The sequence below is a fragment of the Gallinula chloropus genome (genome assembly GCF_964237585.1).
Source record: "Gallinula chloropus genome assembly, chromosome: 3".
Taxonomy (NCBI): domain Eukaryota; kingdom Metazoa; phylum Chordata; class Aves; order Gruiformes; family Rallidae; genus Gallinula; species Gallinula chloropus.
The window spans coordinates 86,798,445-86,815,160 of record NC_140087.1 but is presented as its reverse complement, the minus strand read 5'-3'; the positions used below and the strand labels follow the sequence as shown (position 1 = coordinate 86,815,160).

General features: G+C 40.0%; 1 protein-coding gene across 1 annotated transcript in view; it reads right to left on the bottom strand.

The window, feature by feature from the left end:
- IBTK (inhibitor of Bruton tyrosine kinase) overlaps positions 1-14,968 on the bottom strand; it is a gene marked incomplete at its 5' end in the record, with an annotated part of 49,851 nt that extends 34,883 nt beyond the window's left edge. Inside the window, 8 exons of the mRNA XM_084261429.1 lie at positions 1,559-1,682; positions 2,866-3,046; positions 4,761-4,878; positions 6,013-6,183; positions 8,627-8,737; positions 9,522-9,646; positions 11,440-11,536; positions 14,645-14,968. Coding sequence (XP_084117555.1) covers positions 1,559-1,682; positions 2,866-3,046; positions 4,761-4,878; positions 6,013-6,183; positions 8,627-8,737; positions 9,522-9,646; positions 11,440-11,536; positions 14,645-14,968 — 1,251 coding nt within the window. The remainder of the gene's footprint in view (positions 1-1,558; positions 1,683-2,865; positions 3,047-4,760; positions 4,879-6,012; positions 6,184-8,626; positions 8,738-9,521; positions 9,647-11,439; positions 11,537-14,644) is intronic.
- Between the last annotated feature and the right edge of the window lie 1,748 nt (positions 14,969-16,716).

Genomic DNA, 16,716 nt, shown 5'->3' with positions numbered 1-16,716 from the left:
GTATAAAAAACATCTTCAAAACTATATCCTGAAGTGTTATAAGCATCTACTACAAATAAATCACAAGTAAATTCCTTTCGCTCCTACTGATGGTTGATGCTGAAAGGGACCTCTGGAGGTTACATAGTCCAAGCCCCTGTTCAAGCAGGGCCACCCAAAGGCAGTTCCCCAGGACAATATCCAGACAGCTTTTGAGTATCCTCGAGGATGGAGACTCCTCAGCCTCCAGGAGCAGCCTGTCCCAGTGCTTGATCAGTGTCACTGTTAAAAAGTATTTCCTGATACTTAGACAGAGCCTCCTAAGTTTCAGTTTGTGCCTGTTGCCTCTGTTTCTGTCACTAAGCACCACTGAAAAGAGCCTGGCTCTTTACATCTTCCCTTCAAGTTCGTACGTACATTGATAAGATCTCTCTTGATCCTTCTCTTTTATAGACTAAACAATATTCTTCAAGACAGTACAATCAAAATGGACCAGGAAGCAAAAATTCAGGGAACAGAAATATTAAGATCCCATCCCTCTCTTTACTCCATAATGTGCAATGCCTAAAAACACTGAAGATCTCAGCATGTGCCAGTATTCAGCATGGAAAGATACAGAGTGTAGGTCAACACAGCTCCACTGATGCAGAAAGAAAAAAGCAGTTTCTCACTGCTAAAGCACCATCCCAAAGATGTTGAGGGGCACTACCAATACTACAGATGCTACTGTCTAAGCATCACATGAACAAATACTGAACTGGACATTTATCATCTCCGAGACAACTGATGACCTAATAGACAGGTAAGATCACCCCAAAACATAAATCAGTCAAATGCAAGGAACGAAAAGGAAATACCCACACTGCTCCCTATTTTGTTACACAAACTCAGTTCAAGATCCTTTAATGAGGCATTTCAGTAACAAAACCTTTTTGTAAACACCACTAGATGGCACTGAAGGCTTAGATCTCCCAGGGAGCAAATGTAGAAAAGGCTGGAGCTTTGAAGGGGCCTATAAACTGTTACTCTGAAAGAATGAAGGAAGGAAACAATAAATCCACTATAGCACTGCAGTTCTAAGGCAACACCGTGTATACACCTAGCTATAAATACTAAGCTATTCATCAGGTTTAGCTGCAACATTTCAACAAAAGGGACATCTCATCTACAGAACAGAAGCTTTTCAGCAAAGGTCTTGAAGCTTTCATGTCCAGAGACTACATCTAAAACTATTTCTGGAGGGAGTAGAGGTGGCAGGGTAAATGGTGGGGGGGGAAGATGGGACAGGGACACAACACCAGAACAAAAACACCCACAAAAACCAAACCAGATCACGTATACTATATGAAGGAAGTTTACACCTTCACTGCAAAGCCAGCAGATATTCAGAGATTTGAAAATAAACTACCATATATTACTTTGTTAGTCTTCCAATAACCCTTTAAAAACAAAGCCCTCTACAGATATGAACTGGGTATTTTCCATAAATGATTTTGTCCAGTCAAATTCTTACATTCAAAGTCTGATTCATCAGTATGCAGCTGACTATACAATTATGATTTCTAGGGACACAACTTACTCTTCCAGCTTCATCCAGTGCTAGAATACAAATCTTCTGACCTCCATTTTCTTTAAGATGCTCGGTATCTACCTTATATTCCAAATATCCCCCATTAACAAGAACTTTTTTAAGGTTCAGCTGTCTGAAAGAACACAAAAGGTTAAGTTAGTACTTATTCATTATCTACTGATGTTGCTTCTATGACAGTTACCTTTTAACTTAGAGAAGCAGTAAAACAAATTGTAATTGCAGTATCAACACTTAGTATAATTTCTCCCCACTGATATTCCTAACGTGACTACTAACAAAATACTATTAGATTGCCATTTTTGTTTTGCTTTTAAGCCACAACATATCCACAGGTTCTTCATAAAATTCTCTGAGTGAAAAACAGTAAGTTTTTTAGCTTTGAACTTCATCATTACAAAACTTATAGTAGTATAAATTTCACCTAGTTGTTTGTATTAAAAGGCCTATCCTACCCCAGCAGACTGTTTTTCTCTCAGGGTTTTGATTTTTACCTAATCAAAACCACGCAAGTTCTCTCTTTCCAGCTGCTGAGTCTAACAGCACAATGCACGGTATTAAATACATCCACATGCCACCACTTTCACTTACAGCCATTTAGAAAATTAAATATAATCATTACATTACAGCACATCAATAAATACTGCTAGAATTTGTGGTGAAGCTGAAAAGTCTGAGTTAGCTAGGCAAAAATGCTAATTTTTTGGTAAAAATGCCTATTTCCTCTTCTAATCTGTTACTGCAAACGAAGAGTGAATGGGATCAAATAATTTCCTAGATACACGAATCGTAGGCCTAGTTTCTTCAACAGGTTTTAGCATATGGAACAGATGATGTCATAAGGTGTCCCAACCTTGCAACCTAAGTTACCTGTTATGACTTACTATATCCACACATTAATTTAGGAAATTCAGACCCCAGATTACTGAATCAAAAAATCACAACAACATAGACATAATTAAATACAAGATCTTTAAACACTTCTCCCAAGACTCATTTATACAAATTCACACTAACAAAAAATACCACTGTCAATATTTTTAAACATACAACTCAAATTATTTCCTCTTAGGTTTTTTTTTTTGTAAAATCTTTGGTAAACAGTGATGGCACTTTAGTCTCATCTAGTAACAAAACCAAACAAACTAGAGGCACAACTCATATGAGAGAACTGCTAATGACAACCTCAGGGAAGAGTTGTATTATCTTTATTTCATACACAAAAACCTTTAAAATAGCTTGCAAGTTTAAGTGAAATCTATTGCTCTCCATGACAAATTAGAAAGTATAACACATACTTTGAAGCCATCTTTTTGCACTGATAGTCTGCAAGCAAATAAACATCTCCTCTTTCAGTAACGCATACTGTAGCACCATCGCTTGCAGAGACCAAGGACACAGAGGTATCTTTATGGTGTAGAGCAGAAACTTGGCGAGGTACAGTTACACATTTTTCTCCATTAGGATCGAGCAGATAACCTATAAAACAAAATACATCCCAAAAACATTACTTGCCATTCCAAAGACTGCATTTAAAGGACACTTCGTCACACTACTTTGAAGAACCTTTAAATTCTAAGACTTTTTAGGTATTTACTTAATTCATCTTCAGAATAATTAGACAGAGTACCATCACACATACTTGTTAGCTCACAACAAACATGTGAAAACATTCAAGATTTGATATACAAAAAACAAAGTAAGGTGTATTGTACACAGAAAGCTATTTAATTGGTTAGACTCTGCAATGGTACTGCCTTTGATTCCAAAGAAAGAATGTTTATTTGATCAAATTACAATTCAACACACCAGAAATACTATTGCACTGGCATGAACAATAGATAGATAATTTCAGCCACTGGAAGATACCAAAACACCTTGTCATACAAATTACTGTAAGCGCACATAAGCATGAAGGCAGGCAGCTATGTGAAACAACAGACAAGGCTGGAGCTAGAGTGTCAAGTCTCTGAAAATATGTTTAAAAAAATACTAAAAATCAGGCCATTACTGCTCTGCTGCATCAGGAAACCTAAGACAATGAATCTCATACGTAACATAGCCCTGCTCTGTGAGCACGTACATCTGTACTACAGAGTGGATCAGGGTACAAATAGGCAGGAACGAGCAGCAGAGCCACCTCTAAAGCTGGAAGCAACCCTGTCATAGGGCAGTATAGTGCTATGTCGAAGCATCGTAAAGAGGCAAGGCTCATTACCACAGGCTGACACAACTGTACCACTTAAAATCCAATCACTCTCTGTAGGTACTGCACTGGGCCATGTGCGTACCAGAATAAGCTCAACAACACAAGCAACCACAAAGAAACTTAGATGATGGGTACATAAAAAAATAATTAAAAATTATTAGTAATACTTCTCTGACAAAGACAAGGGGTTTTTTCCCACATACCTTTGCAATCTTAAATAGAAACACAAAAAAAATCTGAACATGATGTCAGAACTGAGGCAGATTAAGTACCAGAGCTAGCTAACAATTTTGTTTGTGCACAGATACAGAACTGTGGAAATACAAATCCAAACCAATACTGCTATACCTGTTTATTAAAAAAGACAAAAGGCATTAAAATATCCCATTTATACAACAAATCACAAAGTTTGGGAGTTGGTAATACATTCGGCTCTTTGACTTCAGAATAACACTGAGTTAAGAGAAGATTCTGGTAATGGCATTGAAAAGAATCCTCGAAACAGGCAAGCTTTTACATTTAAAAAGTTAGTATGGAAGAAGTTATCAGTAGCATGTTTACAGTATATGGTGAAAGAAGGACATAGGCAGGGATGCTGAAGGCAGTACCAGCCAGACTGCTGGCAGGAGACAAGCATGCCTCAGGGTAGGTAATGTGCAACATAAACCAGCAACATTCTGCTTCCTGAAAGCTTTCAGTAGCAGGACCATGTAAGATATATGCAAGGCAGAAGAATTACAAAGAGTTCAAATAGCAGAGCTAAGTTTGACTAGCTCCCATCATCTCAAAACATGAACGTGACTGGCTATAATGAAAAATATTCTTCAAAAGAAGTATGGAGGGATGATGTAATCAGATTTAAAAAAATAAAGAGAGAGAGAAGAGAAAGCTTAAACCAGCCTTCTGCTGCAAAATGATGACAAATTTAGTACAAGTAACATCTTTTAATGGCTGGGTTTTACTTTCAGAACGCTTCTACCTTACCTAGTTGGCCGCCATTCAGCCCCATGGTATACACTGCTTCCTTAGTCCATAGCACTGTATGGAATCTGCCTGCAGCCACTCCAATCACCATTCTACCTTTCAGGTTTTTTGCCTGAACCTAAGCACAAATCCAAAGTACATCTTAATATCAAGCAGCAACAAGTGAATTTCACATGTACAAACTTCTGACATTTCACTCCTGGAGTCATTAAGAACGAAGCATTAGTATAAATCCACATACTGCCTAATAGTCAGTGTTATTTCAGAAGTTTGTCAAGTGGGGCACCATTGCCCTAGTGACAAAAAAAGTAGTAAACATTTTTCATTATCCAAACAGAACTAGAATCATAGCTCCTCAGGCTGTTTTCATGTGTAAGATGTTGAACAAGGCTCCACAGGACATGTATGAAGCAGCCAAAGACGATGCAAGTACTGCAGAAGTATCACCTAAAAAGGTTTCAGCTTCTAAGTCCTTATGCCCTAAACACACTGCAGAACACTATACTACTAATTCCACACTTCAAATGTAATTTTATTTTCCAGATCAAGTTGATCAAGATCAAAGCAACTACCATGGATACACAGCTATTGTTACACTACTGAAGTGCATCCCATTGTACCCCAAAACACTATCCTGTTGCACTTCGGCAGCCTATTATACTTTCTTACACTGACAGTGCAATGCTATTTTTACTCATTAAGTGAGGCTTCCTTTCAATAAAAGGTATTGTAAAATTACTTAAGAAAAATGAGAAAACACTACAGATTTAGCACAGAAATACAGTACAGCTGCTGATGCCCATCCTCTCTCTTCCCTGTAGCTATTCTTCCCAAAGCAATATGACTCCAGAATCAACAGTGATCCCAGCAAAGGACACAGCCATCAAACCCCAAGATCCATGACCCAGTGTTTCAAAAGGAGCAAAGAGCATGAAACTCACATAATACAGATCTAATACTTCTACACCATTTCAGTTACAAAATAATTTGGAGAAGAAATGTGTTTTAGCAACTTGTATGATACTTTGCACTACAAACTTTAGTACGGTTCAGGTTACAAACTAAGATGTTTATCAGGACACTGCTAAGTATTTAAGATCAAGATGTATAACACAAATCAATATTTTATCTTAACTCACATTAGACTCTATTGTCCTGAAAAAGTTTGTTCTTTCCACAATCTTCTCATTTTACTTTCTGCTAAAAAAAACAGCCAAGCAAACAACTAAGCTTTGACAGATATTACTTTTACCTGTCTGGGAACACTGCAGTTAGAAGGAGGAGGAAGAATACCCAATTGATGGAAAGTATTTAAACCAAACGTATAAACATATCCATCTTCTGTTAAAACGACAGTATGATCCTTAGCTGCAGCAATCTGGGAGCAGTGATGGCCAGCTAAGCCTTCCACGAGTCTTGGAACCTGAACAAGAACAAAGAAAGTTTTATATTAATCAGTGGCCATCTGTGAAACTAAGTTGCACCAACACAGTCATGACTGACCAACAGATGAAAGTGTATCCAAACCTACAATACACTCATTAACATCATTACCACAACCAATGTAATAAGGCAGTGGTGGTTCAGCCCCAAACAGTGGCTGAGCACCAGATGCCACTCACTCCCAGAGGATAAAGACAGTTTACTGACAAAAGCACCATGAAAGTAGAGCAATAACAGCCAATTATACTGGTACCCGGTGCTAACACAGAGTACCTTACCAACCCTAGAATTACAGAGTGCTGCACAATGCAAGAACCATCCCCAGCCACACTCAGACTGCCCTGGAGGCAGCCTGAGTGTCCCTCCCCAACCAGCCCCTTTTATGGGGGAATGATGTCAGGTGATATGGAAAACAGCCCAGGCTAACTTCAATTTAACATCCAGCAACATAATATCAAGTTCTAGCAAATAGTTGATATTAGAAATTTAAAAAAAATGTTGTTGCAAACTAAAGGCACACTAACAGCTAGTGGGCATAAAAGATACTAAATTCTAAGAACTGTTTTGTTACTGTATCTTAGTCTTCGAATTCTGGTTTTGCATATTGCAACAATGTACTATTCAACTGAAAATGATAAGTGACCTTTCACTTAAAAAGCTGTGCAAGTCTGGTAAGAAGCAACCCTACCACAGCCTTTCATGCCACTCCAGCTCCACTGTGCTGCTGTTTTGTGCCAGCCTTGACACTCATCAGATGGAACCAGAAACCTTTTTAATAAGCTTGCCCAGGCAAAGCCCATTTGCTCCCACTCACCTGGCATCAGCTAGCCTTTACAACAACTCGGACATAACACAGAAGTTTGATAGTAGTATCTACACTGCGCTGGTGCAGCTTCACCTCAAGTACTGGGTGCAGGTTTGGGCACCACAGTACAAGAGGGACACAAAACTATTGGAGAGTGTCCAGAGAGGGCAGCGAGGATGGTGAAGCGTCTGGAGGGGAAGTCTTACAAGGAGGATGAAGTCCTTTGCTTTGTTCACTTACGGGAGACCTCATCAAGGTCTATGGCTTACTGATGAGGGGGAGTGAAGAGGTAGGCACTGATCTCCTTTCTTTAGTGGACAGGGATAGAACCTGAAGGAACAGCACAATGCTGCAACAGGGGAGGTTTAGGTTGGATATTAGGAAGAGGCTCTTTACTGAGAGGGTGGTTGGGCACTGGAACAGGCTCTCCAGGGAAGTGGTCACAGCACTGAGCTTGACCAAGTTCAAGAAGAGTCTCGGCAATGGACTCAGTCACATGCTCTGACTTGGCTGGCCCTGTGTGAAGCCAGGAGTTGGACTCAATGATCCCTGTGTGTCCCTTCCAAGACAGGATATTCTGTGATTCTATAATCTGGTTATATTAAATTAGATGATATTTATATGCACATTCTTCTACTCTCTGCCACATCCCACAACCGATGGGCTGAGACCAACGGGATGAAGTTTAACATGGCCAAGTGTAGAGTGCTGCACATGGGACTTAACAACCCCATGCAGCGCTACAGGCTTGGGGGAGACTGGCTGGAGAGCTGTCAGGAAGAGAAGGACCTGGGAGTGTTGGTTGACACCAGGCTGAATATGAGCCAGCAGTGTGCCCAGGCAGCCAAGAAGGCCAACGGCATCTTGGCTTGTATCAAAAACAGTGTGGCCAGTAGGTCTAGGGAGGTAATTGTGCCCCCTGTACTCGGCATTGGTGAGGCCACACCTTGAGTACTGTGTTCAGTTCTGGGCTCCCCACCATAAGAAGGACATTGAGGTCCTCGAGCAAGTGCAGAGAAGGGCAACCAGGCTGGTGAAGGGGCTGGAGGGCAAATCATACGAGGAACGGCTGAGGGAGTTGGGGGTGTTTAGCCTGGAGAAGAGGAGGCTGAGGGGAGACCTTATCACCGCCTACAACTACCTGAAGGGAGGTTGTAGAGAGGTGGGCAATGGTCTCTTCAGCCAGGTGACAGGAGATAGGACAAGGCGAAATGGCATGAAGCTGTGCCAGGGCAGGTTTAGATTGGATATTAGAAAAAAATTTTTTACTGAAAGAGTTGTCAGGGCCTGGAACAGGCTGCCCAGGGATGTGGTTGAGTCACCTTCCCTGGATGTGTTCAAAAAAAGGGTAGATGGGATATGGTTTAGCATAGGATGGGAATGGTCGGACTAGATGATCTTCAAAGGTCTCTTCCAACCTTGTGATTCTGTGTGATTCTGTGATCAGTAGCAGCACTGGAGAAGCGGAGGGTTTTTACTGTTATTTGGTGAGGAGCAAGGGGCTCAGCAAACTGTTTTTCCAAGTACACTAACAGAAACCAATTAATTGTCAAGACTTGCTGTTTGAAATAAAACAAGCATCATGCTAGTCTACACAATACGGCATAAAATGACATACCAGGCATGTTTGTTCGTCACCATGACCCAAGCGACCTCCTTGTCCATGTCCACATGTATAAACTTGACCTTTGTGGGAAAGGAACACAGAGTGGAATTTGCAGAGTATCACCTGAAAGAAAACGGGCAAAAAGGGGTGGGGAGGAGGCAGTATAGGACAAATTAATTTTCTTGGATAATCCTAAAACACCTTCCAAAGCTCCTTTATGAACAGGTGCATCTTTAATAAAGAAATGTTTATGAAAATACAAGTAAGATACTAATATTACAACACAGGACTGCCAAAGCAAGTCACAAAATATTTATTTTAAATTTATTATGTATTGCCTTAACCTACTTGAAGTGACCTACAGTTTGTATTTATTAAAAATACAGGAGCAAGAATATTATACAGCAGTTCGACTCTTGTACTCCTGAGCTGCTCTAAGCTGCTTGCCAGGTCAATGAAACTGCTTGCTGAGAAATAATTAGTAAGAAAGAGATGGGGACAGAGGGAAAAAAAGATTAAGAGGACACCCCCGCCCCATGCACCAAACACAAAAAGACAAAAAAACACAACAAAAAAATACAGACCCAACTTTTTATTTTCCCCAATATAAATTATCAAGACTTGGTAACATCTTCAACAGTGGTTCCCCCTCACACCTCCTGCCCAAATTCACTGAGAAAAAGGTGCCCTCATGGATTGACCTAGCAGGCACTGAAAACAAGCACACAGCCGCGCATTCAATCTCCACCCCACTGGGATGGGGTGTAAACATAGTCTGGCAGGAACCAAAACATTAAGGCGTTATCAACACTATTCTCACCTTAAATCCAAAACACAGCAATAGGAGAAAATTAAGTCTATCCCAGAAGAAACCAGGGCAGGTGCCCAGATAATACATTAGGAATACCTGTTTGATATACACGCCATTCCGAGGAAAAAGGTCCACCAGTTCAGGATGATGTTTACCCTGCTGACCACCATGACCCAAAGTAAAATTTATATTGTTTCCCCAGGTGTAGACTTCCATGGGATCTGCAATGAAAAAGAAATATCTCTGCAGCTTGTAAGTTTACCAGTCTTGTGCATACTGACTTTGAAAAGCAATTCCTGCTGTTTCTATTAATATTTGAAGAGGAAACCTGATTTTTTGCGTAGAACTGAACTTTAAAAGTATTTTTTTCTTACGAGAAGGAAAGTGCTATGACAAAATACTGTAATAACAGACAAATGATCAACAATACTTGTATATATTTTCCAGTTGCAGGAAATGCAAATATTCCCCAGCAGTAGATTTACTTGTTATGTTTTCAAAAGATAACTACTACTACCTAAGGTTATACCTGCTTTGCTTCAATGTAACAAAAGACCTCTCCCAAAAAAACCTGTTGTGCTGCCATGTATGAAAACCATAAACACTTCAAATCAGAGCCGTGGCGGAAAACTAACACTGTCTATTTTTTAAATAACCTCTCAGTTACAGTGATATCTGAACACCATTTTTCTCTTGAGTAAAAAACTGAAATTAATGTGTATTTAAACATATTGCACCACTATTAAAAAGATGTAAAGAATTTCAACATATTTTAAGACAAAATTAAAACTACACAAAATCAGGATTTCTATAACCAAAATTACTTATTTGGTTATTCTATAACCAAAAATACCTAAACAGCCTGGGAACAAGATGAAAACAACAAATTCCCCTGTATCACAAGGCTGAACTTGGGACATGGCAAAAAGGGGAAAGAACAAGGATAGGAAAGTATACATAAAAATAAAAACAACATAAAAATAAGCTACTGAAAAAACTGTTCCCTGACAAAGAAAGACTTGTATGCTCAGAGTTATTCTGACACATTCATTTCCTATTCAGAGAAATTGTCATTAGAGTGACTGTAACTAGCAGATCATATCAAGCTATCTCATCTGAAAAAAAAATCTTTTGAAGATTGAAGAACATGTTCCCTCCTCCTTTCACAAAATGCAGAGAAGTGTTGTAAACTGTTACATTAAAAGACACTGAAGTCTCTCTGATAACTTGTATTGAGATAAAACAGAAAAATCACACAGTAATTGAGGTTGAAAGGCACCTTTGGAGATCATTTAGTCTAACATTTTTTCTCAAGCAGGGTGAGTGTCGTGGTTGAGCCCCAAGCACAACGGAGCAGCATTGCCCCTTGCTCACCCCTCCCCAGGGGGATGGGAGAAACGGACAGGAGCCCCCACGGGTTGGGGCAAGGGCAGTTTGCTGGCACAGCACAGGGAGGGGGGGAACAGCAACACAGACCCCACGACACAACACACAAAGGGCGATAACACAGAGCTCTTACTGAGCGACCGGAGGCGCTGCCTGCACCCAGCCCGTCCCAGACTCGCCCCTCCCCACCTGACCCCCGTTTATGGGGGCCTGATGGCACGGGGTGTGGGAAACAACAACAACAACTTGGCTCACCTATGCTGGCTCCTTGGGAACGCGAACTCTGTCCTGGCTGAAACCTGAGCAGAGCAGGTTGCCCAGAACCATGTTCCCTCAGGTTTTGAGCATCTCCAAGGGCAGAGGCTCCACAGCCTATTACATCACTTTTTACTTTTTCATATCTAAGTCAGTCATTACTCCTTCGTTTTTGCTACACAAGTATATCCTGTGCCTACTGCCAAGATCCTGCACCTCCTGTCTTACAATATCAGTGACCACATATCTTCAGATATCTCATAACTTACACAGCCCTAATTAGAAAAAAAATTGTCTACTCTGGTACATAGGTTAATACATTGTTGAAATGTGTCTCCTTGTAAAATACAACTGAAGCTATTTGATTTCATACCAGTTTTCTTGAAGACCACATGGATTGGCCTATCCTTCATCACAAGATCCAGGGCTGATAAGCCTTCTTTATCCTGAATGTACAGGCTAACACCATGCTGGAAGAGAAGGTGAGGAGGGGAACAGAAGTTAAAATTAACTCCACAACATGAAGTAAGCCAGGTAAACAGTTAAGAAAAATAAACAAGTCTTTAAATAAATTGGAATACTGATAAAAGAAAATCTTCATATTCAGTAAGTAAACTGTAAGCAAATCTGAAAAAACTGCAATTCTGTTCAGCCATATATACATCATGTTGCTCTATTAACTGGGATTTTATTGTATGAATACTTATTGAGTAATAAGATGTAATCAGTGAAGCACACTTGAAGACAAAGTGCTGCCATCTAGGAAGGGCAAATATTTATAAAAAATGCATATACCAGCTTTGAAGAACATATTTTCTCATGCTGGGAGATCTACAGAATCACTGTTTACTAGCTAAAGTAGTGAGAATTTTTATTTTTTTTAAATTGTACGGCTTTGAAAACAAGCACGGAGCAGCAGTTTGCAGATGCTGAGAAAAAGAAGAGGACACAACCAGCCAGACAAGACTGCAGCAGGGAAGCTAAACAAAGCATGAACAGGTCATTGCTTTAGAACTAGAGGTAAGTGTTTTCTGTAAATACCATCTTCTCAATACAAAAAAGTACTGCTACACCAGCATTGGTTTTAAGGAATTCAAGTGTCAATCATATATCTGAAGGGAAGAACTAGAGATGCCCCCAAGCAGAACCTAATGGATAGTACAGCTGTACCTATGTACCACAGTTCATGGCTAATATAAAAGAAAACCTTACAGAATATCACACTTAAGAGGTAAACATACAAAATAAATCAAACTTCATTAAAGCAGAAGGACAGCTAGCCACATTTGCAGGAGGGATTTTAACCCATAACTCTATTTGGAAAAATAGTAGCTGAGCAACATAAATTCTCCAAATTCTAAAGGCAACCCTACTAGCAACAGAGCTGGTATTAATCCACCATGTGACAGAAAGATCTATTTTTATCATTTAACAGGTAGCTGGACATTCTCCTCTTTGGCAAAAGACATCTACAAGCAGAAGAGAGGCTGCAGTGACATTCACATGGTCTGAATTTGTAAAAACACTAATGGGGGGAGGGGGAGCATTGCTGAGTAGCAAAACTTGTAGTTACACAGTCTGGGAGTAAACCATGACTGCCTCCAGCCCACAGAAGTCTGTCATCCACACTGGCTGAGTACCCCAGGGGTTGATACTGAGACCAGTACTGTTTTAACATCTTCATTGATAACCTGGATGACAGGAAAGAGCGCACCCTAAGCAAGGTAAACAATGATACAAGACCAGCAGGAGCATTAGATAAGCCAGAAAGTAGTGCTGCTCTTTAGAGGGATCTCAGTAGGCTGGAGCAGTGGACTGTGAGAAGCCTCACGAAGTTCAACAAAAGGGAAATGCAAATCCTGGCCCTAGGGAGCTACAGGCCGGTGCACCAATAAACTGGAGGCCAACCATCTGGAAAGCAGCTTGGTGGAAAAGGACCTGGGGCTCCAGCTGACCACAAGCCAGCAATGTGTCCTCCCAGCTAAGAATGGTGAAAGCATCCAGAGCTACATGAGGGATTGTTGCCAGCAAGCATTACTCAGCACAGGCAAGCCACATCTGGAGTGGACAAGGATAAGAAATACCTGATTGGAGGTAGGGGGTGAGGATCCCAGTGATGCCCCATGTCAGGACAAGCACAAATTAAAATACAATAACTTCTGTTTAAGCCAGAAAAAAAAACCTTTTCACTAGACTAGTATAAAAAGATAAGAACATAGGTGTTTGAGTCTCCAGTCCTGGAGACACTGATATCCAAGTGGACACAGTCCTGGGCAACCTGCTTTATTAGCTGACCTTGCCTGAGCATGGGAGTTGGACTAGACAATCTTCAGGTATGTCCTTCTAGCTCAGCTATTTCATAATTCTATTCTATAATCCTTTATTGTTGTTGCCATAATACCTTTCTATAATGCTGTACAGCAGAGAGACTTAAGGAAGAGCTGTCTCTGTTTTATTTTGCTTCTTAGAAGAGTATCAGCAGATCTAGCTACTGGAAAACCTCACTCACTTATGCAACTGATAGAAAAGTAAAGGACACATGGAGAAACCTGTATAGGCCTCCTGTAACCAAACAGCAAAGATACAAATATATACACACACTAGAGGATTGAAAACCTTTTTCATACATCACATACAGAGAATACAATCATGTACAATTCTCAAGCAAGCACCAACTTTTGTGAAGTTTAATGAAAACCTCCTCACTATGTAAGGGTACAGCACATGAAACCCATATGTAATAGTTACCAGATCATCAAGAATTAAATGTACCGGATCCACAACCACTTTGCTTAAACTGATTGTTGAAAGCAGAGTTCTTAATTGTTACAAATGGCTAGTAACTGCAACTTAAAAAGGCTGAAATCAAAATGGAAAACTCTCTGCCTTGAAGGTTTGCTGTTAGGTAACCCTCAATCACAAATATCTCTTTTTCTCATGTGGCTAAATTGACCTTGAACATCCCAGTTCTTCCCTTTGCTGTACTTGGGATAGGAGGAACAGAAGAGCAATCAAAAAATATACACAACTTGCTAAGTGTTAGGGAAGAAACACTATTTGCATGAAAGGAATGAGGGGACTGAGTAGAAGGAATGAGGAGGACTAAGCAAAAGCCCTAGTTAAAATATTAATAAAATAAGGACTCATTTAATAAAATGCTCCATATCTTGAAGTGTTTCTCTCTCAAATGTAAGATTCATTTCTAATAATGACTCCATTTAAGCCTTTATTACTTCATGTTTTCTAAAAAATAAATTGGTAAAAGTATTGAAGAGTATTTTTAGAGCATATTTAGTTTGATAAATCTCCACTTAAGATCCTGGTATCATCACAAACCAGTCTTCAGGGAAGTCCACAATTAACCAGGGATCACTACTCAGTGCTAATTACTGTATGGGTAAAGGCAGAAAGCATTTATGAACACAGAGGCAACTTCCAAGGAAATCAATGCACTGTGACAGTATTAAGACAATGCTCAAGAGGCTTTCAGGAAAGTTAAAAAAAACCCCACTTTTACATCACAGATATAATGCGAAATTTGTAGATGTCAAGGAGAACTACAGTTGTAAATCACTCACCTTCAGTAAGGACAAAACACAATCAATGTATCCATAAAATATACTTCTGTGCAAAGCTGTCCATCCCGATTCTTTGTCTTTCGCCAAGAGATCCACTCCTTTGGTCTCAGCCAACCAGTCCAGCACACCTTTTTTGCCACAAGACGAAGCGAGATGTATAACGTTTCTACCAAAGGCATCCTTTATAGTTGCAGCATTGTAGCAATAAGAAGACAGAAATGCCTTGATCTGGCCTTCACTTCCTCTGGTTACCACAGAAATAACATCCAAAGCATGCTGTAGAGATCGACACTTTAAAGTGCAGTCTGGCATGAGAGAACTCATCTTCACTTCTTAAGCTGCTCCTCTCCTTATGGGGAACAGCCCTTAAGTGTATCAAGGCACTCCAATTCAGTACAACACAGTGCCTTAAAAAAAATTTGTAATTCCAAGGATGTAAATCCAGTCTTATTGAGCTGCCATTAGAAATCTTTGTACTGCTATGTTTGGCACTTGATCCAAATAAATATTTATAAATATATATATTTTAGAAGTCTTATTTCACCATTTTATATAACAAATAGTCTTGTCCATAGAAAATTCCAAAAGTGAACTACCTCAAGTGTGGAGAGGGGGATTCCCCCTCCACACTACCTTACTCTTCTAAAACTCCATAATTGCAAGGGAGACCTGAAAGAGAACAAACCAGATGAGATTAGTAACCAAAAAAATATGTATATTTTCCCCAGCACCTGCACCAATTTAAATGTGTATCAAGCTAGAGCTTGCAAGTACAAGAGCAAAGATTAACTGACCTGCCCCATACCATCTGAGCTTTTATATTCATACATTCAGTCAGTTTAAAAAGCCGTAACTCCCTTCCCCACCCCAGCCTCTAAATGCACCTCCTCCCTTTCTTTGACATAAATCTTTGAGGCTACATGATGAACTGTATCCAAAAAATAGTAATGTGAAGAGGAAAAAAAAAGTGGTTTGCTTTTTGCTAAGGCTGGATCTTAATAGTTTACTGTCTAATTATATCACTACTTCATGATCAGAATGCAAGAACTGAATTAAAAGACTGCTAAGAAAAATAAATTAAAAACCCCCCAACACCCACCTACCAAAAAATCCCCACGGCTGTTGAGTACACCTTGGCTAAAGGCGTTTTGTCATTCACATACAGGAGGAGGGAAGGATCACCACAGTTTCTCTTAGTAATTGCAAAAAAGGATTACCCCCCACGTTTTTCCTGGACTGAATGCCTACCCACCTCCCTACTTAGTCTCTCCTACAGAATCAACAAAAAGGCTCCCCTCCACCAATGCTAGAGTGAGATGAAGGATGTAAACAGAGCGAAAAAAAAACTTGTAAAAGAGATGTGAATTCAGGCTGTTAGCACTTGTGCAGTGATAAGGTCTAAAGCTCCTAAAAGAGGCAGGAAGGAGCAAAGGTCCAGGTTGGAAGGGGTAAGGGAAGAAGGAGGAAAAGGAGGCAAGAATAGAAATTTTTCATGAAAATATATTCAGTCTGGGGCTTACAGCATTCTGCTTATCTGTGCATACATATCTTTAGCATGTCTATCTTCCTCCAGCATCCACTTTCTCAAAAGTAAAGGCAGCCTCCCAGAAGCACCCATCTAGCCTATTAAATGTGTGCAGTTATATTTAAAAAGGTTACAGTACACAAAGTGCAGACAGCAGTATAAAAATCACACATAAACCCACCTAAAGCAGAAATAGTGAACAGTATACATCACTGATACACTGCCTAATATGCAAACTGCAATACACTCCCAAAAACCTTCAGGCTTCAATCTTTTCAAGTGTAAGGGGCAAACTGAGTGAAGTAGCACTCAGTCACATGTTACACTCCCTGATTTTTTTGCTTGCTATGCAAACTCTACTATAAAATTGCTCTACCCATAAGTAAAATATTCCAAAAGAACCTGGACAATGCCCTCATGAAAGCCAAATATAACACTGGGGAAGAGCAACCACAAACAACCAATAAACCCCACCCTGGTATCTAGGCAGGTCACCATTCATAATAAATGTGCACATTCAATTCCTTGTCCCGCACAGCCCTAAAAC